Source organism: Lathamus discolor, chromosome 22, assembly GCF_037157495.1.
Source record: "Lathamus discolor isolate bLatDis1 chromosome 22, bLatDis1.hap1, whole genome shotgun sequence".
Classification (NCBI taxonomy): Eukaryota; Metazoa; Chordata; class Aves; order Psittaciformes; family Psittacidae; genus Lathamus; species Lathamus discolor.
In genome coordinates this window covers 2405907-2433234 of record NC_088905.1, presented here as the reverse complement: position 1 = coordinate 2433234, position 27328 = coordinate 2405907, and the positions used below count along the sequence as shown (strand labels likewise).

The window sequence follows — 27328 nt, the reverse complement described above, 5'->3', positions numbered from 1 at the left end:
TTAAAAACCCAAGCGAAAGGAAAACTCTTAGGACAAGAAAACAAGGAAAGGAACACTTCCTGAGTTAGAGACATGGGTAGGTAGAGGGCAGCAGAGGGACAGCAATCTTGAGCTCTGGCTACTCGCCAAAGTATAACCCTTTGGAAAGTCTCCTCATCATTAGCCTATATATAGATTTACCACTACATTCAAAATACCATAGTTGCCGTGAAACACTGAAAACTTCAAGCAGATGGACTCTTAGAAGCGAAGCTGTCAAGCAAGAAGTAGCCAAGTACCAAGCTCAGTACAGTCAACTCAAAGAAAAAAGGGGAAAAAAATAATAAAAAGGGGAAAAGATAATACGCCAGGTAGGTTTTCTCTCCTCTGAATTACACAAGCCCTTCCAATCATTCAAAGTGTGGCTTAACACTTGCACTTATCTTCCTGCTCTAGAACCCAGTAACAGAATATCCTTGGCTGCAGCAGTGCAGTTACTGTGGAGGTTTGAGTCCACTGACAACAAATGGGACACATTCAGGACATTCCGACTGTTTCAGTTTGTCTATAAGAAATGACAATGTGTTAGCAGTGCGTGTTTCCAGTCTGTAACGGTAAAATCCGTTCCCAAAGACGATTCTGACAGTTCTTTTTTAACAACAGTGACAGACTTGACCCCAACAAACAATCTGCTTCTCAAGAACAGACACAAGGAGTTCTCGACACACCATTAGGAACACCCATGGAGCAAAATGGAACTGGGCTGTCGCTTTGTCTGCTGTGAACATGCCATCAGGATTCATATGGATATTGAGAAGCTGGGCAATCATTTCCAACTTCAGAGCATTTAGCAGATTTTTGTTTCTAAGGGCATATTATGACAGGTCCTATCCTGAATTCTTTCAAAGGGATTTTAAAGCCAATTCCATCTATTGATTCAGAGCTCTGTAGCTTACTCAGAGGTTTTCTAGATGCTTTCTTGATTCTAAAACGATCCCTAGTCATCAGAACGCAGGTACTAATACAAGACATTGAATTTTTTTCATTAGGCAAAAAACATACTATGAAGACATAATTAAATGACTGCATAGCCTATAGCAGTAGTTTCTGGCATTTCCAAGAGACAGCAAGTGCTACAGGCAGTCAGAGCAGAATTACAGATTTGACAATTATGTCCCCATGGTTAAGCAGCTTGGGTTTTTTTGCAATCCTTTGAGAGGAGGTTGCAGAGCAGAGGTCATAGTTTATGGAATTCATTGACAGTAGTAATCCATCTAAAAACCCCTTAATTCACATGCAATTAAATCATTCTTTAAATGGGAAAAAGCAGAACAATGCTCTTTTGGCAAATGCTTGTGTAATTCACCGCTGAGGCCAAGTGCACTCATTTTTCCACTTTTCCTGGTCTATGGATGACCTGTAACCATTCTCCCATGGCAGAATCCCAGTTTTGTACCTCAAAGGTCCCTTGCCGAACCTTTCCACTTGCCAATGAGGAGGCAGCTGTCACACTGACAGGACACAGCAGTGATGAGCAGCACCACTAAGATTCTCTTACTTCAAGTCCTGTTTATAGCAGTAAGGGCTGCTTCCACAAATTCAGAGCTTTAAGACAAAAAATAATGATGCCAGGATCTTTGCTCTACTGTACAAAGCCCATGCCTTGCCGCAGCTAGATGTTACAAACAAAAAACCCCAAACCCTCAAAAGCCTACCAACCAGACCAAAAAACAAAGGCAGTATCAGAGAAACAACCAGTTGTTGCAAGTGGCTGTTTTCCTACACAGACATCGCCCAAGCAAGGCAGGGATTTTATTTAATACATACACTCTATCCTTGATTCACTGTTTTCTGTGCCACCTTCAGACTGTAATTTGTAACCTATGAACGTGTCATCTTAACCTCCATTCAACCACTCTCACCACTCACTGCCTGGCCCGGGCAGGCGCGGGTTGCGCTGTGTGTGATGGGCCATTGCTTTTGATCAGTCCTTTCCCTCCCAGGGCTCCTGGTGGTCCTGCCTCGCTCAGCCTGACACAGCCAATTTAACAGTGTTAAGGTTTTTCCGCTCCCCAATCCCACGAGGAGCACCTAAAGGCCACACTTTGCATTTTTCTGGAAATGGAGGAAGAAATACAGCACTGGAGCTTCTCAGAAAGTGCCTTCACTGAACCGAATGTATTTCTACAGCTTCCAGAGCAGCCTTCTGCAAAGTATTCCAATAAGGTTCCTTTGTTCATGACCGAGCACATCCCATCAGCAGGCTTCTAGGCCCAGCACTGCAAGACTAATTGCTTTTCACCATGTATATAATAGGAAAGCTGCTAATATTCTCAATCATAACTTTAGCAGGATTAAGAAAAAAAAAAGTAAATAGGGCTGAGAAGTCACATGCTGCAGATGTAATTTGGGAGAGGCTATTTTTATACTTTAATTTTAATGCAATTTAACATATTAAACTAAAAGTGGTTCCTTTGAGATGCACTGCAACGCTCCGACTTGAACAGCTTCTCAAGTCTGAATGATAATGCATCGAAGCTTAGCTGCGTGCCAATATTTTATTATTTAAAAAGTCGTTCTCATTTAGGTTTTGATCCATTTTATGTTCCTTGACACAGATTAAGTTATTATAAAATTAATGAAAATTGTCTGCATGACAGCCGATTTCTTTTTTGGGCCTGCAAATATAATTATCCACCCACAGAAGAGACTGAAAAATGAAGTGAGGGTCTCTATTACTGACAGATACTGCCCTACATTTTTAACAGAGGGAAAAGAACTTGCTGTCAAACATGCAAATCATTTCCAAGTAAGCACCTTCCCAAGGGACCATGTTTACAACAGATAAAGTAGTAATTGGGAATGCAGCAACTTTTGTTTTGATATTAGCAGGAAACAAGGCAGCATCAAAGCAAATCTCTGGTGAGGCTACAGCAGGCAAAGTCAAGTCTGGGGCAATTTTCCCTGCCAATCAAAAGGATTTCCTCTGGATTTCACAAGCTTTGTAAGCCAGACCTCCTCATGAGCAGATCAGTGCTCCTCCCTTGAGAAAGGCAAACTAATATCCTTCGGCTTTAGTGTGAGAAGACAAAGAGAACTATGACAAGGACGGACATCACACGCCATTAATAAAGTGCACGTATTGTTTATTACAGAAAGAAGAAAAGTCACTTAGCTGACCAGTGACTTTCTGTTGTATTTTAACTGGAAACAGCCAGCTTTACCTCCCAGAAAATATTATCAACAGTGGGAACTAACCAGGCATTCAAAAGACATGACTCTGGATCCTGTTAAGGCATATAATCCACAGAAAACCTCACTACACTGCACTTGACTGGTACCAGTTGACAAGCCTCAGTAACAGCCAGAAACATGTAACAGATGCATTCACTCAGATATCTTCACCTCGGAGAAAAAAAAATCCGTAGCTTCAGTCTTGTGTGTTTGGGTATTTAAGGAAAACTGTGACATCCTACAGGACCAGTTTTGGCTTTTAGCAAGTGATATCCACTTCTAAGTGCAGAACTCTTTGGTGGTTTAAGGCTATAAAATAAGACTCTGACTAACACTGTTACAAAAATAGGTAATTTGGACAGCTAATAAACAGCCTGAAACTTTACAGATACCATCCTTTCTGGAACATGGCAGACCTAAAGCTTGTACAGTCATCTGAAAATGGAACTAGTCCACAGAAACACCTACAGAACAAATCAGTCACTGCCCGTCATGGTACCGGAAAGCAAACGGACACCTGCTCCCTGCCAGCACCCTCCAATCATATCCATATTCCTGAAGTGCCCATGGCAGCCAACTGATCATCACGTTTTATTCACAACCTACTCCAAGTCATATCTAAAGCCACTGTCCAAGAGGTGGAATGATTCCAAGAAGAACATTTTAGTGAGTTATATGCTTGCTTTTCTTCCCATCTCACAAACACTGAAATCCTTCCCCAAAAGCTTAAGCTGAAAAGCTAAGTTAAGAGCTTGAAACAAGGACACCAGAGGCTCGCTGTGCACAGCTGCAGAAATTACACCGATCAGAGAAACCCTGATTAGGAACAGAACCCATGCTTCTGGGTTGTGCATTAATGCCTTAACCATAGCCACAACTTGCAGTCTTTAGGACCATTTTCTTTCCATCTTACTCTCTCCTGCTTCTGGCCTCTAATGCTCCCATTTACTACACTAGATACATCACAGCCCACAGCAGAGAAGATGAGTTTAGCCTTTAATCTAGCTACTTCTAGGCAGAATGCCTATGTGAACACCAATGTCATTTAAAATGCCTCAGATGTCTCCAACGTTGGTGAAGTCCATTTGTGATGCTAATACCATTAAACAGTTGTCAAGACAGATTTGAGAGAAGACAGCACTTTAAGGTTCCAGAAAGTGGTTTTCAGCCTTTTATGAAAAACTAGGAATACATAAGACAAAGATATTCTTTTGATGTTTCTTTTCAAAATGCAGACATTGAGACATGACATTCCTATTTCTGATAAGCAATAATTTATTAGTTTGCAGCATTATTAAGAATTCTCAAACTTTGCCAAAGCCAGCACTGTTCTGTATTTTTTATCTCTCATAGCCAGAACGACACAAAGAACTGCCTGCTAGCAATATTCATAGGTGAAATGCGTCTATTTAGGTCACGTATTCTGCTTGCCTTCAAGTGCAGAATTATTTCTGGTAAAATATTATTTATATTAGAGTCCCTGGGGCTAAGATAAGGCAAAAGAGGACAAAAGACATATCGGATATGTTTACCTTGACACTTAGCAACTGTAAGGCGTCTCTCTGGACCAGACACAGAAGTTAAAGTGTTCAGAGACCCTGCAGCGTAGCTCAAGTGGCTCAAGTGCTTCGGTGCTCTCTGAAGGGGAGTGTGGTTCCAGAGAGGATCACAAAGGCTATCCAACAAAAGACACCATGTAGCTGGGAAGCAGGAGGGCTGGAGCAGTCTCTTTTACAGTGACGGCATCTTCCTGCACACGGCCTAGTGGCTGGGAGCTTCAGCAATTGCTAGGGTTTTGTAAACCTTTTTATACAGGGCAGTTCTAAGGAATAATTTTTTTGGAAGATAAAAGTGGTAACTGGGTAGATATTTATAGATGATGCCTTTCAGAAGAGCATAAAATAAAAATTATTCTCACCTGCCTACTCAGCACCAGCCTGAATTCTATCTAGAACAGTACCCAGAAAACAGCAGGACCAACAAGCAGCAAACTACACATTCACAACACAAACCAGATGAGGATACTTATATTTATATCTTCTGTATGGTTTATAAATGACCACACACACACACATACTGCTTTATCGCAAATAGTTAGGAAGACTCCTCCACAGAGCTGCAGCAGAAAAAGAAGAGTCTGAGCAAGATGTTGATGTTGCATCAAAGGAATAAGAAATTGCCACGTACCCTCCTTAGGAGAGCTTTGGAAATTATTCTCTGCAAAGCTGTCTGACAAAGGTGAAAACTAGAACTGTTTCTGGAAGAAACACCATACATAACCAACCAAATTAATGGTAACAGACGTTTGGAATTAGCACAAGATTTAGGAAATGCAGCAAAAGCAAACTCATGCTACAAACCCAGAGCAAAGAATTAAAAACACATATGCAACAATGCAAAATGAGGTGCCCCAAGTCAAAGATAATATTTTATCTGCATTAGTCTTTCTGGGTTAATGATGGAAAGCAGAGGATGTGAATCTCCCTGATAGCAACAGAGTAAAACAGGGGAATTGCATTCAGAGCTTTCCTTCCCTGCTCCAAAACTGAAACCAGTACAAAGCGTTTGAATAACAAGTGACTAATCGAATTTTGTAATCATTACAGGGCAGCTGATAAGCGTTTTGGCATATACAGAAATACATTTGCCAAAAATCTGATAGAAAGAAACTCTGTGAAATTCTGTGACAATGCTGAGGCAGCTCTGTCATCTTGTTTCAGTGGGGTTTTTTGAGAGACAACTGTCATTTCCAGAGAAACCAGTAGTAAACCTGATCAAAGACCTTGAGGTTTGAATCACTATTAATAAAGACAAGAAACGCAACTTACCCAACATCATTTACAAATGCTGGGACATTTGAACAGAAGGAAACCTTGCTTTTTTAATAGGCTAGTTATGTAAGCACCCACTGAAATATTAATTCACGGGAAAACTCAACCCCAAAATTTAAAATTAGGAAAACCCATTATTAACAAGCAATTATTACGCAGTTTTACATAATAGAAGCGGTATTTGCACAAAATCATGTCTCAAGGAAATCTCAGAGTAATGATCAGAAAACCTGCAGATGAAACGTGTATAACAGAGGTTGTGTAGCACTCAAGAAATCTCACTGACAGCATAACCCAAGACCTTTAGCAAGGCAGAGCAACTCTGAATTCCACGGAGTAGAGGACAGAGAGGGCATTCTACGATACTGGGCAAGATTATAATCCAGGTCACATGTAAAACCAGAAACAGCCCCCTCTGTCTACAGAATGGATTTAAAACCACTGTTGCAGACCTTGCTGATGTATGTTAAGAGGTGGTTTATGTCTTGATGACATGCAGCTGAGTATATGAATTTCATCTTTTATTTCCTTGTCAGCTGGATTTCTTCTGCAGCTAATTGGAAGCCTGTGTGCAAGCCAGCAGCTACTGCAGCCTGCCTTCTCTAGAGTTTGTCTGCTGGAAATTTAACAAGGTCATTTTTAAAAGATGCAGATAAATGGAAAGGGAACAGAAGAGGCGAGACCAACAAGCAATGAGACAGTCCAGGTTATTAACTAGCATAAGATGAGAGACAGGAGGTGGTACTATTCACAGTCCACACCTTTGCTCATTAGTCATTGCTGTGACACACGACTTGAAACAGAATACTGTCAACTGTTTGTTAGTTGGCAAAGTGTGATTCAGGCTATGAACAATTTACAGGCGATAAGAAATTGATGCTTTTTTAATTCTCTTGTGTAGCACAAGTAGAGGTCTACAAGAACACAGTGCTTTCCCCCCCCCCCCGTTTTCTGCTTTCAGAATAGATGAGCAATGCGCAGTGTTTCCTTCAACTATAAATAAGTGGCTATTGCTTTGAGACTTGCTTTCCTTTTTCCCTTCAATGTCTAACACAAGGAACTGACTCCTGAGCCTCCCCTCTGAATGCCATGTGGCCCACGAGGCCACAAATGTTTCATAAGGCTCCTTCCAGAAAATAAATGTATATCAAAAACCCAAGAATACAAGCGAATACTTGTTGAAATACTCCCCTGCCTTTCAAAGATGTTTCAAACATGTAGTTTGATGATTTCTACAGACACTACACAGAATAATGACATAATAAAGCACAGTGGTGATTTCTGCTGTACCCCAGCTTTTCAAACATGCATGTGTTACCCTGCTGAATTCTGCTTAGCGGCACAAGTGTTATACTCCACTGGCTGGAACACAATACTGGAGGTTTTCTTTATGGACGCACTGTCCAACCCGGGCAAGTCCTCTCTGTATCAGTGCCTGTGTTCACCCCATGATGAAATGAAAATTTGGTAAAGCCTGGATTTACCCAAGAGGTACTGACCCTGTTTAAGTAGTTTTTAGAAGTTTTCATATGCATCCACCAAGAAGCTTGTTTATCATTTGAAAACAAACAAGCATGAAGAAGACTGTAAGTAACCATACAGTAAACTAAATTACTTTCAGTCTTACTTGCCCCAAACGTCACTAATGAAATCCAAAGGATTTTAGAAGTCACATACAGCAAATGAAGAATTGCTGAAATACCCACATCTCCTCCTCTGAGTGCTAAACTGAAGGCAGGAAGCATATAGGCAACTCACAACTACCTAACTGCATCACCTTGTAACTGTGAACCTGGTAGGTTTCTAATGTTCTAAGCAGTCTCACAAAACCCATGAACAAATATACAAGGATGTGTGTCTGCAGGACCACTAACAGGGCTACCTAACTTTCTGAATTAAAGTCTTAAAGATCCTTGAGATGATAAAAAGACACTTTTAATAGGCACCTTGTCTTCTCTTTATTAAAAGAACTCGCTTCATGTTGTTACTGAGAAATTTGTGGTGCCAAATCAGTGGAATAGCTTACTACAACAGTAACAGCCACCAGAGATTTGCTGATCTCCAGCAGAAATAGTTTAATGACAACCTAGAGGTCAAAATCTGTTTTCATAAATACAGGACATCATCTCGGTACTCCCTAGAGGAGTCTCTCCATGGAACAGTCTAAATCTTTATTAACACTTGCAAGTGATATCTGTTTTACTGAAAAGCCACTCAATAGTCAATATAATACTTTCACCGAAATAAAATAAGGCTACAATCCTTTGATCAACCCTATCTGCTTTACACTTTTGAGCAAGTTCTTCTAGAGAATGCACTAAAGCAAAACAAATAGCCTTGTTTGCAGATGTATTAAAAACTACCAGGATGCATCATCTGTGGGCAGCTACATAACCATAAATATTACAAAGTAATCTACACAAAAAGGGTTGCAAAGGTGACTGCTTGTTATCTTCTTAACAAAGTCACAGTGCTGCTCTAATTTCTGAGCCAGAAATCACAGAGATTAGAAAGGGCAGCGTCAGAATGCCCAACTGCCCCGATCAAAATCCTACCTGCTCACTAGCATCTTGTGCTTCCTTCACAAACCAGCACAACTGTTCTGTACCAAATAGGTACAGAATAGTTGGCCAGCTGGGGAATGGCTCAAATACTGCATATAAATTACCCATTGTTTCCTGAATTAAATGAGACAGAATAGGGACAAGGAATTGCAACTGAACCTTCTTCACTAACATACGAGACAGTATGCTGTAATGCCTCTTTTGAGGCACACATCACTATCGAAAGTAGAAACAACAGCTTTTATTGCTACTATACGTGTGATATCAAACGCTTGATTGAGCAGAATTTCACGACTGTTCTTATTAAACCACTGAGACAGCATTTTAAATAGCCATGAAGAGGGTTTCTCCTCCTGCTGTCCACAATGCAGGTTTAAAACAAATAGAAGTGCAAGAACAACAGCTTGGCCTTAAAACAATTTCTTTGTTCCTAGGAAGAGAGGTTATTTTATTTAAATAGATTTGATTTCCTCATCCTCATTCCCTATCTAACTGCTGCTTCTCTTCAAACTCAGATTCAACTCAATCCCACAGAGGCAAGGGGAAAGAAAATCTTCAGCCTAAACTGAGCGAAAATCACTAGAAGACCAACAGAAAAGCAGCTAACAAATCATGAAACAATGTTTCCACCTGGAGGTTTTTAGATGTCAACTACATTTTGTTGAAAATACTGGAAATACGAAAGGAATAGATGCTACCAGGAATGCCATGAGGTGTGTGAACACAGCACATGCTGCAACAGTTCGTATCTCACAAAGCCTGCTTAACTAAGAAACCCTCGACAATCCACGGTGCAGCGTTGTGAAAGGCAGCAGAATGCTGCAATTCATTCACAGCAAAACCACATCACACTCACTAGCCCAAGTTGGATTTTTTTCAAGGCTGCCCGTTAGCATTGTTAAGCTAAAAGAGCAAGAATGGAAGCACACCGCCCTCTTAACTGTGACAGGCCTCACTGTAACAAACTAGTGTTTAGCATTTTTTAAAGTTAGCTATTCCACATGCACTTGGACTGCCCCTTATTGAGTGATCCCTTTTTCTTCCATCATCTTATTAGAAATTCCCATTTTAAGAGAGAAGAGGTTGGTCGGAAGTACCAACATGCCAGTACAGTAACCTGCTTGTGTGGCAAAGGATTTTTTTCTCTCCTCCTTCCCCCTCCAACATAACTGCAGAAAAGAATAATCAACTGTGGAAAGACCTGACTAGTTCAATGGGCATAAAAGAGGCACTGGCAATAAATTAGAATATTGCAGCCTTCTTTATGGGTTTCAGACATTGCTTCTCAGCTGATACCATACATGAATGTTAAGCAGCCTGCTGGGTCAGGCTCGCTCTTGCACTACCAGCCATTACCCTACAGCAGCAGCAGCAGCCAGGTCTTGGTAGTGAGCATCCCCACAAAGAAATACAGCTTGCAGGAGAAATACAGCTTGCTTACAGGAGTCCAAATCACAACAAGTACCACTCAGTTACTCTAGCAACAGTGGAGCTTTTTGCTGTCCCAAATGTTCAGATGTCTTTTGAGATAGAATACCTCTTACACAAGTACCTAATCAAAGATTAGCCCCCTCTGAAGCCATGAGAAGCCACTTACTGCACAGGATCCCCATATTTTTAATCCAAGCTTGTTTCTTCACGTTTCATTTGGGGCCGAGTCAAAAGTTATTGCTTCCCTTCCCATTTTTCCTCAGCATGACATGGCAGGAAGACCCAGAGGGCAGAAGGCTGTAGTCCTATGTATACAAGCCAATGTTCTGGCTGGACAGGACATGTCCTCCTGTGACAGGCCAGCTTAAACAAACCCAACCACCACAACAACAGCAAGTTGCACCCAGCTGTTTATTTCCAGCTGCACTGTGCGCTGAACAAACGAAGCAACCACTTCCCTACCTCCATAGCAACCACTGGATTTATGAAGTTCCTTCCCATCTACCCAGTATGAAAAATAACTTGATCCCCATAAAACATGTTATATCTTTAATAAGGTATTTTAAATACAGACCTTCTAGTAGGTTTAAGAAACAAACCGAAACAACTCCTTTGGCTGAGCTGTTAGCGTTCTGTGGATTTTTGTTGCGTATACTTGCAAAGAAAGCATGGGTTAAAAACAGGAACCAAACCCAGGCAAAGTCCTGTTCCCCAGTAGGAGCTTTTTCTACTTGCTCATGCACAGCTGCTCTAGAGGTTAAGTGTGACAGGCTGGGATGAGGGAATATTTCAAGCTGCGTGACAGCGCAGCGAGCTCAGTATAGCCAAATAGAAGGGACCACAGAGCGGCTGTTATTTGTTTCCACTGTGACAGGTGTATCCTTTGTCCCTACAGGACTGATGTGACTATAACGACAAATGACACTCCAAAAGCACAAAATCTCCCCAGACAGCTCTGCCAGCTTCTTAGTGGCTGTGGTTTCATTCATGGGGGCTGCAGGTTGGCTATCCACCACCACTGCAGGCAGCAGCAGGACCCTGAATTAGCTCCAAAACATTTAGTCATGGTTTATCTTTTACATAAGGTAAATCTCTAAGAGAAATAGAAAATGGTCTACACAATGCATTTTCAGACAAGTAATAACAACCTTTGGTCAGCAGAAAGAAGGTCCTTCACCTTTTGCCTCCACTACCCCTTCATTCAACCAAAAGATGCTGGAGAAAACTTATGGAGAGTATTTCAGTAACAGCACTTTCAAAAAATATAGAGGTAGAGCATTTTCTCTCCCCCTCCTCCCTTTCACTAACATTGCTCCTGCCCTTTGAAATAATATGAAATCTCTGGAGTGCTTTCATATCTTCAAGGGATGAAAGTGCTAAAGAGCATGGCTGTATTTCAGACGCAAACGTACAAATCAGCTCCTGACTGCTGAAGCTGTTTCGCGGGAAATGGTACAACCAGCTAGAAACATCACTTAGCTACAGACACAACTTCCATCAAAACAACAGGCAATGAGATCTAAGAATACTGTGGTCACCACTTATGATGCTTTACTGGTCTTTTCCCCTCCCACAGCGGTATGCCATCACTCGTGGACTTGTGAAGGGGTCTAGGTCCTGCGCTCACCACCTATTCTGCATTTAATGTATTCATCAAAAAAATCCTGGTGATTAGAAACAGCAAACTAGAGAAAAGCACTAAATAATACTGGAAATTGTAAGTCCTTAAATTATTCACAGAATTCAAGCAGTTTTTGAAGTACACAGTGGCGTTTCGAAAGCCATGTAATTCAGTCTGACATCATAAGCTACAGCACTGCAATGCTAATCTGGGAGATGATTACAGCTGGAAGAGGTTGATGCAGTCTTCATGTGCATGTTTCTTTGGTCCATCATCTGAAAGGACTAAGGAGTGCTAAATTCTAAATTTAATGGGAGCATCAGTCCACCTAGATGTGGCAAAGTTAACGTCACTAACCAAACAGCAACAGGGCCTCACTACGACTCACTGGTGGTTAGATCACTACAACCTGCTTCATTTTCGCATACAACTTAGTGAAACACCATGTATGCTGCGAAATCTGGTAGCCTTTTGGTGAAAAATCCTGCATGGGAGTTTAACTGCTGGGACTAATCTCTTCTTTTACTGTAGTACTTTTAACTGCTAAACCTCAAAACCCTTGTGAGGGCACTCTTACGTTTACTTAAGTCAAGAGCTATAGCCCAGGCTCAGTCTAAAATTGGGAAGTTTCTTCTCCACCTACTGTGTACTCTTCTCCCTCCTCCACAGAGTTTGTCTGGGGAGGTGGAATGAAGACACAAGTGTTGCTGTTCTATTTCTTTAAGGCATCAAATGAAGTTATGAATGTTTAGCTCAAATGAACCACATCACTGTCCACTCCAAAACCTGAGACATGACACAGACATGACAGCTCAGAGGATAAGAATTCCAACTTTCAGAGCCTTTTCCTTATGCTAAGCTACATTAAGAGTTCTGCTACCTGTTTTACAGAGGAGGAGGATACCCATCACAAGGGTATTCCTGAGTTTTATTCTTGCTATTCCAACCTTTTAGTAATTCCTCAAAAGGGAGGAATGTAATTTGTTAAATTACAGCTCTCAAGCTTGAACTTTAAGTCATGTTTAGTACAACTCAACACACTATGCAACCTTTGTGAAGAATTAAAGATGCAAGAATGGGAGCTTGTATTCAAGTGATTGAAGCAAAGTTATTAAGCTCAGCACAAGCCAGGTACCACATTACTAACTCTGTACATTACTAACTCCCAGATTCAATCAAAATAGAGCAGGAACATTTAAATTGTAGTCTAAATTAGATCTGTAACAATCTTCATAGAAATAGGCAAGTCAAGTAGCAAAGTTATCTTTGGAAAAAAATCTATTAGCCGTAATGGAATGATAATCCTCTTAGATTCATTGATGCTGACAGATTAAATACTTTAAATTCATCTTTTATTTTGTTAGCTCATTTGACACAAAATAAGTCCTACATTTTTAATATTATAGTGGGAGTAAAAGGAGTTTTGCTGTTACTGTGGCAAATTCGGTATTAATGGAATGCCTCTGGGTATTCAGTAGAGCTATAAACTATGCTACCAGCTGACAACTGCAAAGGACTAACTTGTTTCCATTTTTAACATACTACTACTATTTATTAGAAACTAAATTAATTTTACTGAACTTGCTTTCTATTTAGGAAAAGCCTAAAAAGCTGGACTAATAACAAGAACGCATGAATAAACATGTTTTCCCTATAATAAAGTCTTTAATATATAGGGTTACATATACATCCGCCAACCCTTTGGTCCTAGAGTCAGGATGCTGGCACATCTCCAACAACAGAGCAGCCTGAAAGCTCCAAGCAATTCCTCCTCCCTTCTCCTTCCAGGAACCACTGTGCTTCAGCAACAGCAAAACACTTCCCAGTGATGTTTCTCAGGCGCTGATGCAACTGCCAGACAGACTCGCCAAACTTCCTCATAGACCCCCTGTGCTCTGTGTGGAAGTCCTGCTTATGAAGTTACTGACTTTCCTGATTTTCTATTTACAAAACCTTTCAAAAGCCTACAGTTGTACTTCTGCTGATCAGAGTTAGATGTTGACACCTGGAAGCTTTTCATTATACACCATTATTTCCTGCATACCCCTTTGCAATTTTGAGATGCTTGCATTTGCTCAGAAATAAATAAATGCTATCTACCAGGCCTAATATCATACATTATTTGTAGCTTTTTATGGTGCCCCCAAAACCCCAATCAAAATGAGCACAGACACAGCAAGCAGAAAAATAGGACAAATCTCCAGTATCTCACTTCATGTTACTCCATCTTAGCTTAAAACACACCAGATTGCTCAATTTTGGATCTACAGATTTGACCCACTCGCTCTATCAGGGTTCTATTGTTAGTAAAGGTAAAGGAGAGGTTTTTGCACTGCTGTATTTAACACTGGAATATTTGTCAGCTATTTTCACTCTTTCCTAACACGGAAATTACGACCATTTGCCTATGAACCATCTAAGGAGGCTCAGTTTCTTAAGAACGCACAATTATCCACGGGAGCAAAACAGTAAATTCCCGAATCACAGAATCACAGAATCCCAAGGGTTGGAAGGGACCTAAAAAGATCATCTAGTCCAACCCCCCTGCAAGAGCAGGGTAACCTACAGTACATCACACAGGAACTTGTCCAGGCGGGCCTTGAATATCTCCAGTGTAGGAGACTCCACAACCCCCCTGGGCAACCTGTTCCAGTGCTGTCACTCTTACAGTAAAGAAGTTCTTCCTGATGTTAACGTGGAACTTCCTATGCTCCAGTTTACACCCATTGCCCCTTGTCCTAGCACTGGATATCACTGAAAAAAGCCTAGCTCCATCATCCTGACACCTACCCTTTACATATTTGTAAACATTGATGAGGTCACCCCTCAGTCTCCTCTTCTCCAAGCTAAAGAGACCCAGCTCCCTCAGCCTCTCCTCATAAGGGAGATGTTCCACTCCCCGAATCATCTTTGTGGCTCTGCGCTGGACTCCTTCAAGCAATTCCCTGTCCTTCTTGAACAGAGGGGCCCAGAACTGGACGCAATATTCCAGATGCGGCCTCACCAAGGCTGAGTAGAGGGGGAGGAGAACCTCTCTTGACCTACTAACCACTCCCTTTCTAATGCACCCTAAGATGCCATTTGCCTTCTTGGCCACAAGAGCACATTGCTGGCTCATGGTCATCCTCCTATCCACCAGGACCCCCAGGTCCCTTTCCCCTTCGCTACTTTCCAGCAGGTCAACCCCCAACCTGTACTGGTACATGGGGTTGTTCTTCCCCAGATGCAAGACTCTACACTTGCCCTTGTTAAATTTCATCAAGTTTCTCCCCGCCCAACTCTCCAGCCTGTCCAGGTCTCGCTGAATGGCAGCACAGTCCTCTGGTGTGTCAGCCACTCCTCCCAGTTTTGTGTCATCAGCAAACTTGCTGAGGGTGCACTCAGTTCCCTCATCCAGGTCATTGATGAAAATATTATAAAGCTATTTTAACAAGTCCATGTTTTCTTCAGAATTACTCCAAGAATGACATGATATGAATAACAACATTCAGAACTTTACTTAGAGGGCTTCAGTTAGGACACAGGGCTAAAGAGGGTCTCTCGGTGCGCCCACTGCATTCATTACTGATCTGCATGCACAGCTTCAACAGGCAAAGGGTTGGTAACTGTGACCCAATATCAGTTTTTCATTCGAAACAGCCCATGGTCTTTCCAGCCAAGTTAAAAGACACAAAGTTCCAACTGAAAACTGGCATTAAATGCATCAGCAGCAGTACCTCACAATGTGTCATCACCAGCAAATACGTCCTGAATTGGAAGGTGAAATTAATATTTCAAAGGGTAATGGCTTACCACAGGTCTTCAGTGGTTTTCAATCTGGCCTAGACACAGCTAACCCAAAGCATCTGTCACCATGAAAGTCACAAATACATCTGCTGAACTGCAAATCAGATACGGTTTCATATGAAAGGCTGAATTCAATTAATAGAGCAAATTTGGTTTTTGTAATGCAATTTATTATTAGGAATGCTGGAAGTATAGAAGCAATTTTGTGTATAACTTCTCAATTTGTAAGAAATCTCCATGTTTGCTCCTTTTATGTTCATTGTCTGCTAGGATTCAAACCAATTCAATTTCACACGCAGAAATGCTCACAAGAAAGTTTCAGTTTCACAAAAGCACTTTCTACTGAAAACAAAAATCAAGCATATCCAACCAGAGGACGAGTAACGTAACACTTCTTTTAACCACTTCCAGGTGGGCTTTCAGCTTTCTGCGCAGTGAGTCAGAGCACTTAACCATGCACACACCAAAATCCAAAATGTTTTGTTTTAGCCGACTACAAATAAAAGCCTCATCAGCCGGGAGCAGGTTTTCTTCAAAAAGCTTTGTGACATTCAACGCAAGTTAGACACAAAAGCGTGTGAAACGTGACTTCAATTCTCCATTCGGCACAAAGGCAAAAAGCAGCTCTCCTGGAAAGTCAGAAGCAATTTTTAACAAGTTCTCCTACTGTTGTTTCTGTTCCTCATTTAAAACAGGCATGGATACAAAGAAGCAAAAGAGCTCATTACACTGTTTCCATTCATTTTCATTATACTTTTTATGTTTAGACACATTTAATAAGCTTTATCTGCAGATTAATTACACTCTTTTATTACGGTGTTTCAAGTGCCGAAGCATCCATTGGAGACTCAAAGCAGAGAAGCCGTTTACAGTTACACCCACACCCTTACTGTAGAGGTACTGTGAAGAGGCCAAAAAAAGTTGAGTCCCTTTCTACAAGGTTACAGATCAGGTTCAGAGCTGGGATTAAACTGCAGGTACATCCAAGCCCAAATCAAGCCTGCAACCCCTAAACTCCGTAGTCATAATGGTTACAGAGCCAGGAATGGAATGGAATTTCACAGCCCAGATAGAACAGGGATACTGGCCTGTAGCATTCACAGACAATACTACAGCTTCATATCATCTTTGCCTTGCAAAGGCTGTTATAGAGCAAGTATTCGGCAACAAGCTGAGCCACCTCCCAGGCCAGCTCTGCCCCAGATGGCAACCTAGTCAGAGCAGCTCCAGCTGGATGCAGAGCAGGGAACAAACATGAGGATTCTGAATTGCTTTTCCAGCCCAGGGCTGCTGCTCCTCTTCTCAATTGCCTGCAATGGGTTTGTGGCTTCTAGAAACTCTTCAGAACATTGTTACAGAATCATAGATTCATGAAATACTTAGGAATTAAGGTCACCGGCTACTTCCATCTTTCTCTTTCCATGACACATCAAGCAGAATTTTCCAATGAGATGCTCACAGTAGGAATCTCAAACATGAATGTTAACACTTTATATTTTTTTTAGTACAGAAAGAATAGATGTATGCTGATATTATGTTTATGTGCAGACATGTAATCTCACATACATACTCTTGCCTAAGAAGCCATAATCAATATAGACACAGTATTGCACAAAAAACCCCTTGTATACATAAATTAATTAGACACTGCCTATTCATCCTCTTCAACAATCCAAAAGCAACATAATTACCAAAAATCTTTCTAACCTAACTGGAACTAAATGAACTCCGTCCATCAGGGCTTCACTGAGATCTGCAGCTTCCTAAAATTCCAAAAGGAAACAAGCAGAACCAGACAAGAACACCTACAGCAGCAGTCGGTAGAATATTCATTAGGGAACCTGATGTTTAAGTGTAATTGCCCTCCAACAGCCCCTACACAGAAGCTGCTGTAAAGCATTTGGCACTAAACGGTATCGGGCACGTAACTGGACTCCACCACCCAGGAGCCGGCAGCAACAACATTTTTGAATGGCATTATAAAAGGCCACAAAAGGGTGGGTGGGGAAGGGAAGGAAAGGAAGATGGATGAAAACCACAATGATCACCATTATACAGGTAAATTACAAGGCTCAGATTACTTAAGTTTGTACGCAGAGTTAGCATACTGTAATACCCAACTTGAGAGATGCTCTCAAATGCGGTTTATTGATCTCTAACGATATCTGATGGAGCATAAAAAATGTTATACTCACAGATACTCATGCTCTAAGGCCACATGATACAACATGACTATTGACGTTCTTTAAAAGTATACACAGAAAATTAAACATTTCTCTATTTTACACAAATGAACCTGACCATCTGCTTCATTGCAACAGCAGCAGCATCTAGAAACAACTGAAACAGCAGCCTCTGGTGTTAAAATTCTGCTCTTTTTCTCAGGCTCCACCTTTCAACAGAAAGCAGGACTAAAAATACAGAGAAGATACATCAAGTGGCCCTAAGGAATCCTTTGCACCAGAAGTAATTTTCCATCTTAGCATATATCATACTATTTGTGTTTGCCTACTGTAATTCACTGTGAAATACCATCAGATTAGCTTCTATTCTGCCCCGGTGAAAATTCATCTTAATACAAAGTCCTCTTACTGGATGAAGATGGAAAATGTTTTTCATAGCGTGGAAAGCTCATTTCACCCCTGTACAGCTCAAGCTTTATGCTCTACATCTGAAGGGACAAATTCCACATCTCTCGAGCACATATATGAGCAAGCACATGTGTACGAAGCACAAGCCAAGGAAAACCACTCCTGCAATATACTACCTGAAAAGACAGAATTCTCTTGTCTTTCCAAAAAGGAAATGTTTTTATAGAGATGCATGCATTAAAAGCAAGCACGTGACGGAGGCTGAGCACATCTCGCGTCCAGGACAGGATCACATCCAGAGCTCTTTGGGTTTCTGAGCAACACAAGGAAAACTTCCTGCCATTCCCATCTGCAGAATCACAGAAATTCCTAGTATGCTCTCGGTGCAACACAGTAATGTAACTCAGCATCAACAGAGTGCAAATTAAACAACCCTCATAAGGATGTATGCTCTATAACAGACAAAACTAGAGCATATCCATGTCCAAAGTCAGTCTTAGAAGAAATGCTCAGACTTTCTCACTCTTTGTCCGACTTATCTCACAAACCGCAAACGCGGGATAAATGAAGTGACAACTTTGCCATCCTCCACCCGGTTTCGAAATGCTGCTCTTCACAGCCCCCATCTTTCCTGCAGTTTTAGAGAAATGACTGGTTTGAAACTGTAGCTTCTCTACCTATGTAAACACCAGCAATGCTGTAGCACATGCACACCCAGCCTGTGCCACTGTGAAGATCGGAAAAAGGTGATAAACTGCTCACTAAATAAACCCACAGGAACAGGACGTTTATTCTCTGAGCAGTTACGAAGTTAAATAATAATATAACCATTGGCAGAGAAACTCATATAAGGCATTCCACGCCACGTGGGAGTGGAAGGAGGGTTCAAAGCAGAGCACCTGGGTTGTTACTGTAATGAACGCTTTGTCCTAACAAAATCACACCACAGCATCATCTCAATGGAGTGGTTTGAGTGAAGTCACACAGAGATTCCTGGCGCAGCCATGCTTTGCCTTAATTTTGGTTTACTCCTGTATCGCTCGCTAAGAATATTTCAAAGTCTACACCTAGCTGAGATATTAATAACATGCAGGCTTCAAGATCAAATAAATCAATATGCTGACATGGTGTGTATTCAGTTGGGGCTGGCACGTCAGAAACATTTCAAACAGTAAACTGCTGAATGTACTTACGAATAATCAAACAGCTTTACTCTCAGCAGGGTATCAGGAACACAGAAAGAGAACTTGAGACAGTCTAATAAAGCCACAGTAACAATATGCTTCCTTTTGGATGTAGAAACCAGGACACGTAAAAAACCTCCTGACTCTGCTAACACAGTGTAAACTCTGAAGCAGAGCAGCAAATCAACACCATTCCTCACATCAAGCATCAGTGACAGCTCTTACACAGCTCTGCTGGTGACAGTGAAGTACTTCGCAAACACGGCCAGAATTCCCAGACACACGAATGAAATTCCAGCCCACTTAGAATGAAATAAATGGAGGCTCATCTAATTTGCACAAGGCCATTAATAAACGCAAGACAAAAGGTACAAGGAGGACACAAATCACTTGCGTTATCAGTCCTGTCTTCACGACATTTTTCAGTATCAATGGAGAAGTAAAAATAGCGAATTCTAAGTCAAGCATTATTCCTCCAATAGCTCTGCTGTCCAGAGGCTGGCTTGCCATCTTGGGTCCTAAATGCAGAGTAATGCTTTAAATATGCAGCTCTCCGGATTGCACGTTAGCAGTGCTTTTTATGTTGCTAAAAGAAATTAAATACATATATACATATATATTGAAAATCCCCTCAAACTCTTCAGACTAAAAGGAGGTATTTTCTTCAACAGCTCAGTGTCCACAGCCCCACCTGTACTCCATTAGGTGGCTTAGTGGAGCACTTTGTCATCAGAAAATCAGTAGCCATATGCAGTGGCCTCCAAGCTGTACAGCAAGTGCCATGCTACTGGAAAAGGAAAACCCCTGAACAATGCCTATTTAGAACAAAATGTACTCAGATCTATAAACACCACCTAACACACAGCTTTAGGCTTTAATATCAAGACACAGAGGAATACTAATGCTCATGTTTTATAGACATCTTTATTCATGCAAGCCAAAATTAGTTTCAATGCATCAATGAGATAATAAATATTAGAGACTCTTCTCATTTTCAAATTACCAACGTGCCTATGCATTTTACCCTGTAAAACAAAAGCCCAAAGCTATAGATGCATATTCATTTCAACAGATTTAAAAAGCTGTGTGAAGGGTATCTATAGTAATTTGAGTTTGCTTTAACCCCCATTCAGAACAGAATCCTGGAACACGATTTGTTTCAGAGACAGCTTTTAAACAACTTCATAAAGTAAAACCTTATAGCTCAAGGGGTTGTTAACTGAGGTTAACTGCTTAAGCCAAAGCTCCAAGTAAACACTATGCAACGTACAACGGACAGACCACAGGCACCGAACTGATGAAAACCCACACTGCTCTTCCTCAGAATCCTGATCAAACCCAATCCTGCTCCACCCTAGAAATGCCCAGTGTGGCAAATTTTAACTGAACAATTGAAATTAATTCCTTCACAGCAACCCAAGAGCTGTCCTGAACTGCAGTGGGGAATATCAGGGGCTTACAGGGTCCGATCCCGACTGCACTTTGCACAGTGCAAGACCTGCCATGGATGTGTGAAACAAAAGGCAGTAAGCACCTCACACCACTGATGGAGCCATGCATTCCTCTGCCATCACAGATGCTTCTTGATGAAAGCATTAAAAAATAACTCGGAACTATCAGCCTTCATTCTGTTCTCATCATCTATTTCCCTTGTCCATGAACTGTGGTTTAAGAACCAGCAAAAGGCTGTATTCTGCCCGTTATACAAGAGCTCTCCCATCTCCCCTCTGCTGGACCAGTCACTGGCGGCACAGCAGTCAGGATCCCAGGAACGGTGGGACGATGGGATAACCCGCTGGCTACCTGCAGACGAGCTCCTCTATGGCCACCAAACCAGCAACGCATCTATACAAGAAAATGGAAGCACAGGCACAACAGGCACGCAAAGCGAGTCAGCCCTCCACAGCGGGGCTAGCGCGGACACAGCGAGAGGAATCTTTCGGGATCTACAAAGCCTCATGACTCCGTGCTGCACAAACAAGCTGTAATGAACGCACCATTACCGACTCTAGATACGGCATCGGTGCCTTACTGACAGTGTCTTCCCGAAAGGAGCACATAACCCCGCTGTGCCCGTGTACACTCGCGGTTCCCAAGCACTCCAAACACTTTGGTAAGTCCAGACAGACCAGCCAAGGCGTCGGATGCCAGGCGATGAGGCGCTGCCGGCATCCTTTGGCTGTTTGCCTTAAAGACACTGTGTCGCTCAAGTGACCAGGTGGAAGTTAAAGAACAAGCACCCCGAGCACCCCGAACCTCCCGCGGTGGACCTCCCGCGGACACCAGAAGCAGCCAGCCGCGTGGAGCACACCCAGCCCCGGGCGCCCGCTCCGCTCCACAGGTACCTCGCTCCTCGCTGCCTGAGGAGGTCACCGCGCCTCCCGCACCCACCGCCGCGGGACAGCCGGACCCTCCCCGCAGAGCCACAGCCGGGACCTCCGCACCCCTGAACCGCGGCTCCCTCAGCGCCGCCGCTTTAACGGTCCCCGCGGCAGAGGGGGAGCGAGGCAGCGGCGCCCGCGCCACAAGCAACCGGTGGGACCCCCGCTTCCCCTTCCACCACGCCGCGGGGTGCGGGCAGGGTAACGGCGCGTCCCGCTCACCTCGCAGCGCCGCCGTCCATCCGCAGAGCCCCAGCAGCAGCAGCAGCCACCGCTCCAGGCGCGGGGGGCAGCGGCTCCTCGCAGCCCCTCGGCCCATGCTGGCCCCCGCAACTCCTGCGCCTCTCCCCCGCGGCCGGTGCGGGGAGAAGCAGGGACGCGAACCTCCCCTCGGTCCCTCCGGGGTCGAGCTCAAGCCAGAGAATTCGCCCCGCTTTCTGATGGCGTGGGGCGGGTTTACCCCTTCTCCCCCCCCCCCCCCCCCCCTTCTCTCTGTCTCCAGGTGCGGGACGGGGCAATGCCGGGGGGCAGCGGCTCCGCTCCGCGCTGCTCCGCTCCTCTCCGCGCTCCGGCCACCGCCGACTACCGAGGCGCGGCGAGCGCCCGCATCCCTAATGAGCCGCCCCTCCCCCGCCGCCGCTTAACCGCGCGCGGGGCGGGATCTGCCGCCGGCGGGCGCGGATGTGGGGGGGGTGCGGGCATCTCCCCCCCCCCCCCAAAAACATCCCCCGCCCCCCCCGCCCCGCAGCCCCAGGGTGCGGGTAACGCCCGGCGGGACCCGGAGCCGCAAACACCGCCCCCAGCAGCGGGGCTCGCCCCAACTTTGCTGCGCCAAAGCCGAGGGCGCAAAACGCGCGTGAGCCAGGAGCGGCTTTGCGCGGGGAGCGCAACTCCCCCCCCCCCCCCCCCCCCCCCCCGTGTTAAATCCACCCGTTTGGGCCCAACAAGTACTGCTCGTGACGGGAGGGAAACGCTACAGCAGCCACCCCCCGCCCAAGGCAAACCCGTTTTGCGCTCCTTCATTGAACACCGTATGGTTCGGTGGTCAAAAATGCCTTCTCTTACCAGCAGTGTCACTGTTTCACTCTCCCTTTCCCCCGCAGCTAATTGCATGTAAGTGTTATCACACACCTGAGGAGGATGCATGGTTCACTCAAGTAAATAAGGCCAAAAAATGACCAGTTTGGTGCTGTTTTATGATGCACGGATTCAATCAGAACTTGGAAAACACACGTACCACTTGAGGAGCAGGTAAGCTGCTAGAGGAGCAACTTCCAGTCGGGAACACCAGTTCTTCTGCAAACTATCCTCACACATCACCAACACTGCTCTAATACCTGAAATCGTGTGTTTCTTTACCACAGGGATCAGGGGGTAGAGGAGGAGAGGAAAGGACAAACACCAGAGGGAGATGCGGTGTGTCAGTAGGATAAGAAAACTGCAGGAATGAAGCAGGAAAAGGTGCAAAATGAGATTTGAGATCTTTGAAGTATCTCACCATGAGATTCCTGCCGCTCCACAAGGACAACTGGATCACGTTTGGTATCAGGATGCTCTAAGGTCTCCCCTGCAGGAGCCTTCTCTTCTCCAGGCTGAACCAACCCAGCTCTCTCAGCCTGGCTCCAGAGCAGAGCTGCTCCAGCCCCCCATGGCATCCCCTGGGCTCACTCAAGAAAATACCCCTGAAACACTGTATTTGTTCTCCATTTCCCGTTCATTTGGAAATAAGCTTGATTTTCATCAGGTGCCAAGACCATGAGAGTCAGAACATGGGGTTTATTCCCATCCATACCTTGAGCAATTGCACCAAGTTCACTCTACCCCAGCTTCACACGCACCTCAAATTTGAGGGGGCTCAGATACCATGTACAAAGTGTTTCTAAAACATGCAGCTGGATTAGTTGCATACACTTAAGAAGAAGGCTTATCCATTGGTGCTCCTATAGCAAGCTTTGTGCTGTGTCCAGAAGGAAAGAAGGAATTAAAGGAAAAGGAATTTGTAAACAGAGTTTAAAGAGAGAGGAAAAAAAATCAATACCCAAGACCATCACATCAGAAGACCTCTCATTCCCCTTCTATCATGCATTTGCCAGACTTCAGCTCACAAAGAAGAGCAGGGCTGCAAAGACACAGAGCAAATCATACAAAGAAATAAATTTTCTTCAACAGCCTTTTAAGTCATTCTCCATATTCAGTGCATTCCAAAAGGAAAAGAAAACCAAACCAACAAGGACCAGAACTAGGAGGTTACACAGGCAAGTTTTCACATGCCAGAGCACTGAGCATCCTTCCTTTAAAGCCTGACCATGCCAGCCCTGGTTTCTAGCACATATATGCAGCCACTTCTGCTTCAAGCCCAAATGATTATCTATTTTTGCCTACGCCACCAAGTCCATGTTTGGTGCTTCAGCTAAAAATACCAAGTTCTCTGTTTATAACGCAAATATGATGGGGAAGAAGAGAGCAAAAGTAGGAAAAAAGGGCAACAGCTGGTAACTTCAATCAGTGCACTTGAAACGCAAATAAGCCAATATGCCACAAAGACAAGCTCTCAGGGTGGGGAAGGAGGCAGCAGTTTCTGAGCTGGTGGAATGCAGCTAAAGGTGAAGTTACACCTTCTCTAAGCACCGATGCACACTGATAACATACAGCACCAAAGCTCTGGACACGGCAGTCCAATGTGCTGTATTTGTGTGACTGGAGGCTACTTACAGTGTTTTACCTAGAGGAAAGTCACAGGAAAAGCAAGAATCTACCTTTGGTAGCAGGGTGGGAGCCAGGCTGAAAAGGGATCCAAAGGAGGATCCAAAGAGTCTTAATGGAGGAAAATGAATGGGGAAGCTGAAAATGCTGCAAGGAAGACAGCTGCTCATCCCTAGCGCTTCAAGGGTTAAATGTTGCAATGAGCAATATTCCTTTTTCTGACAAAGTCCATATTCCACATGCGGGAGTCTATATTTCCTAGAATCTGACAGCCTAAAGTTTGATGCAGCTGCTGAAAAAAGGATGTGGAACAGAAATCGAACAGGAGAAACAAGCAAAACCAAAGCAACTTTCTTGAGCACCTTGATCACAGCAACCACATGCCCAGAGAGCAGGAAAGTACTTACAGGAGGAACAGAACCTGTAGCCAAAAGCCTCAGCTCTGGCCTTCAGCTCTGCCATCGCCTCATCAACAGATGCTTCTGAGCACAGGTTTTTTTCTCCATCTCAGGTTCCATCTCATACTGTGTCCCTGAGCTGGTTGCTAAAGAGATTCCTACACTCTTCAACCACATTAACTCATTAAACACACAGCACTTTACAACTATGAAGCAAATTTTTCTAGCTAGAATACATCAATACTCTAATAATTTTCAATAAGCCATACAGCTACAGCCTGAAGGGGGTGAAGAGTAAGAAATAAATCACCTCCTCCACCCTGGAAGCTCAGCAGAATGTTCCAGCTGAGTTTGCAAAGGTGCTTTCAGTCTCCATCTCCAGTGCTACATAAAGATTCGCAGGCAGGTGATTACATTTTGTTTCTTCTTTGATGTATGACCTTGGAGTAACCCACCTGTGATGTGCAATAAATCAGAATCCACATCACCTGAGCATGATAACAGGCTGGGGGAGGTCACTGCTTTCAGAAGCAGATGAAGCTGCTTCACCTGCCAGCTTCTGCAAGTAAAAACATACCTATGACAGCACAGGCATCCAATAGAACGTACCATTGCTATGCATAATGAATATAATGATAAAAGGAGAATAAACACATCTAAACCATTTATGTATATCACAGAGAATATTAGACACGTATCAGTTGGCTTTAATACAAGTATCACGTCCGCACAATGGGTAAGTAATTCAGGAGCAAGCAAGAACCCTCAACTGTAACAACACACAAGTAGGCAAATCACGTGAAGCACTTTGAATGGGCTCAGAAGCAGTGACAGAAGCCAATAATAAAAGGAAATCCTACTTGCTTTTAACATATTACCAACATTTATCCTTCCCCTTTTCTCTCCTTCCCTCACAAGAGCGCCCTAAACAAAATGGGATCTGAAAAATGATCCAGTCTTCCTGGAGGAGTAGTAATTGTGAGGATGCTGTGATATCTGTGAGCCCACAATCTGCTCACACAGAGAGATAATGCAGGGACAAGCCTTTGACCTCAAAGCACATTCCATTCAATTTGGCCTTTTACTTCGTAGCATCCAACTAAAGAAGTGGACCCTGCCTGTCATAAGGCAAGAAGGGAAAGTCTGGGCTCAAATGAGTTATCATAACGCCACGTAGCAAAGGTAGAAGTGGATTAAATTCCTCCTGTGGTACCTCAGCACCCCCATGTACTGAGACAGCATTTGTTGGGTCTGAAGACCCGGGTGTGCCTGTGTCAGGAGAAAGAAGAACATCTTGTTCCTCTCTCCAGTGCACACACCTAACACAGGACACAAGCAATGCGCTCCTTCTGTCTAAATCTAATCTAAATTAATTGCTGAAACACCTGAAGGACAGGATTGCTGCTGTAATACACGCTCCCAGCCCAAGGCTGTGCAGGAAGTATGAGATGGTATTACTGTGTTTAAGGATGACACTACTTGCTCGCAGCAGTTATGGCTTCATTTTAAGTTTTCAAGTATTTTGACAACGGGGTGTGTATTTGGGTTGCCCAAACGTAAAAGGAGTGCTTGCTGTACCATACAGATGTGCTCTGTCTCAGTCAGATGAAGACAAAATCCAGCCTGATGTATTTTTAGTTGTGGAGATCTTTATCACAGTCCTGTTCATGCATATTTTATAAAGCAATCCCAGAGGGCACGAGAACAGGGCTCAAAAGGAATTAGCCAACTTCACAGGCAATAAGCACATCAGTGAATATTAAACCCAATATGATGTATAAGCAACCTCCAGAAGAGCCCATTCACCAGTGGCTGAAAGAGGAGAGCATGAGAGGAACGCTATACTTGGTTTGCCTGAGCATCTAGTGCTCCACTCAGTCTGACCAGCAAAGCCATTCTTATGCACCAGACATACAGAGATAAAGGATGAGTGTTGCATCCACATCATTAATATGCAGAAATACAGCTGAAATTCAGCCTGTTCTTTTTCCTGTGCCCTCAAGTTTATGATAGTCTATAGCTGCCTCTCTGCCATCCTGAAGGGCTCTCTCTGAACAAAACAAGAGCTGGATGTGTTAGTGAGAGCTTTGGGTTGCCTGACACTTAAAGAATACGGTCCCATATCCCTTCCCCTTTAAAGAATGCACTCTGACAGGCCCACAATGCAATACAATGCCCAGATATTAGCTCTGTCCAATCATTTCTCCATCTCTGCAACAAGGTCTGCCCAAGAAGCCCTTCCTAGGCATGGAATGCCTGTTTGCAACCTGTTTTCACTGTGCACATCATGCAGGCAGCTCTGAGCACTGACACCCTGGGTATGGATCTTTACATGACTTTGTAAAATCCTACAGAGCAGTATGACCAACTACCCCGAGTACAACAGAAGCATGCAGCAGCAAGATACAGTAGTGGAACCAGCCACACGGTACATAGAAACCATCCCTAACAGACTGAGTTGCCATAGCATCTGCTACACCAGTAACGTAACCTACATGTATGATGGCAATTAATAAGCCAGCCACAGCCTGCACATAAGCCTTCCACAAATAGTCTCATTCCCAGTTGTTTCACAGTCTCTTCAGCAGTATTCTAGGAATTGCAGTTTTTAGCCTGTGTACTCTC

At 43.5% G+C, this 27328-nt stretch overlaps 1 protein-coding gene across 1 annotated transcript in view; it reads right to left on the bottom strand.

Annotated features, from left to right (window-relative positions):
* The window catches only part of UNC5D (unc-5 netrin receptor D), a 127937-nt gene extending 103149 nt beyond the window's left edge, over positions 1 to 24788 (bottom strand). Inside the window, exon 1 of the mRNA XM_065659215.1 lies at positions 24713 to 24788. Within this exon, the coding sequence (XP_065515287.1) occupies positions 24713 to 24767 (55 nt within the window). The 5' untranslated portion in view covers positions 24768 to 24788. The remainder of the gene's footprint in view (positions 1 to 24712) is intronic.
* Between the last annotated feature and the right edge of the window lie 2540 nt (positions 24789 to 27328).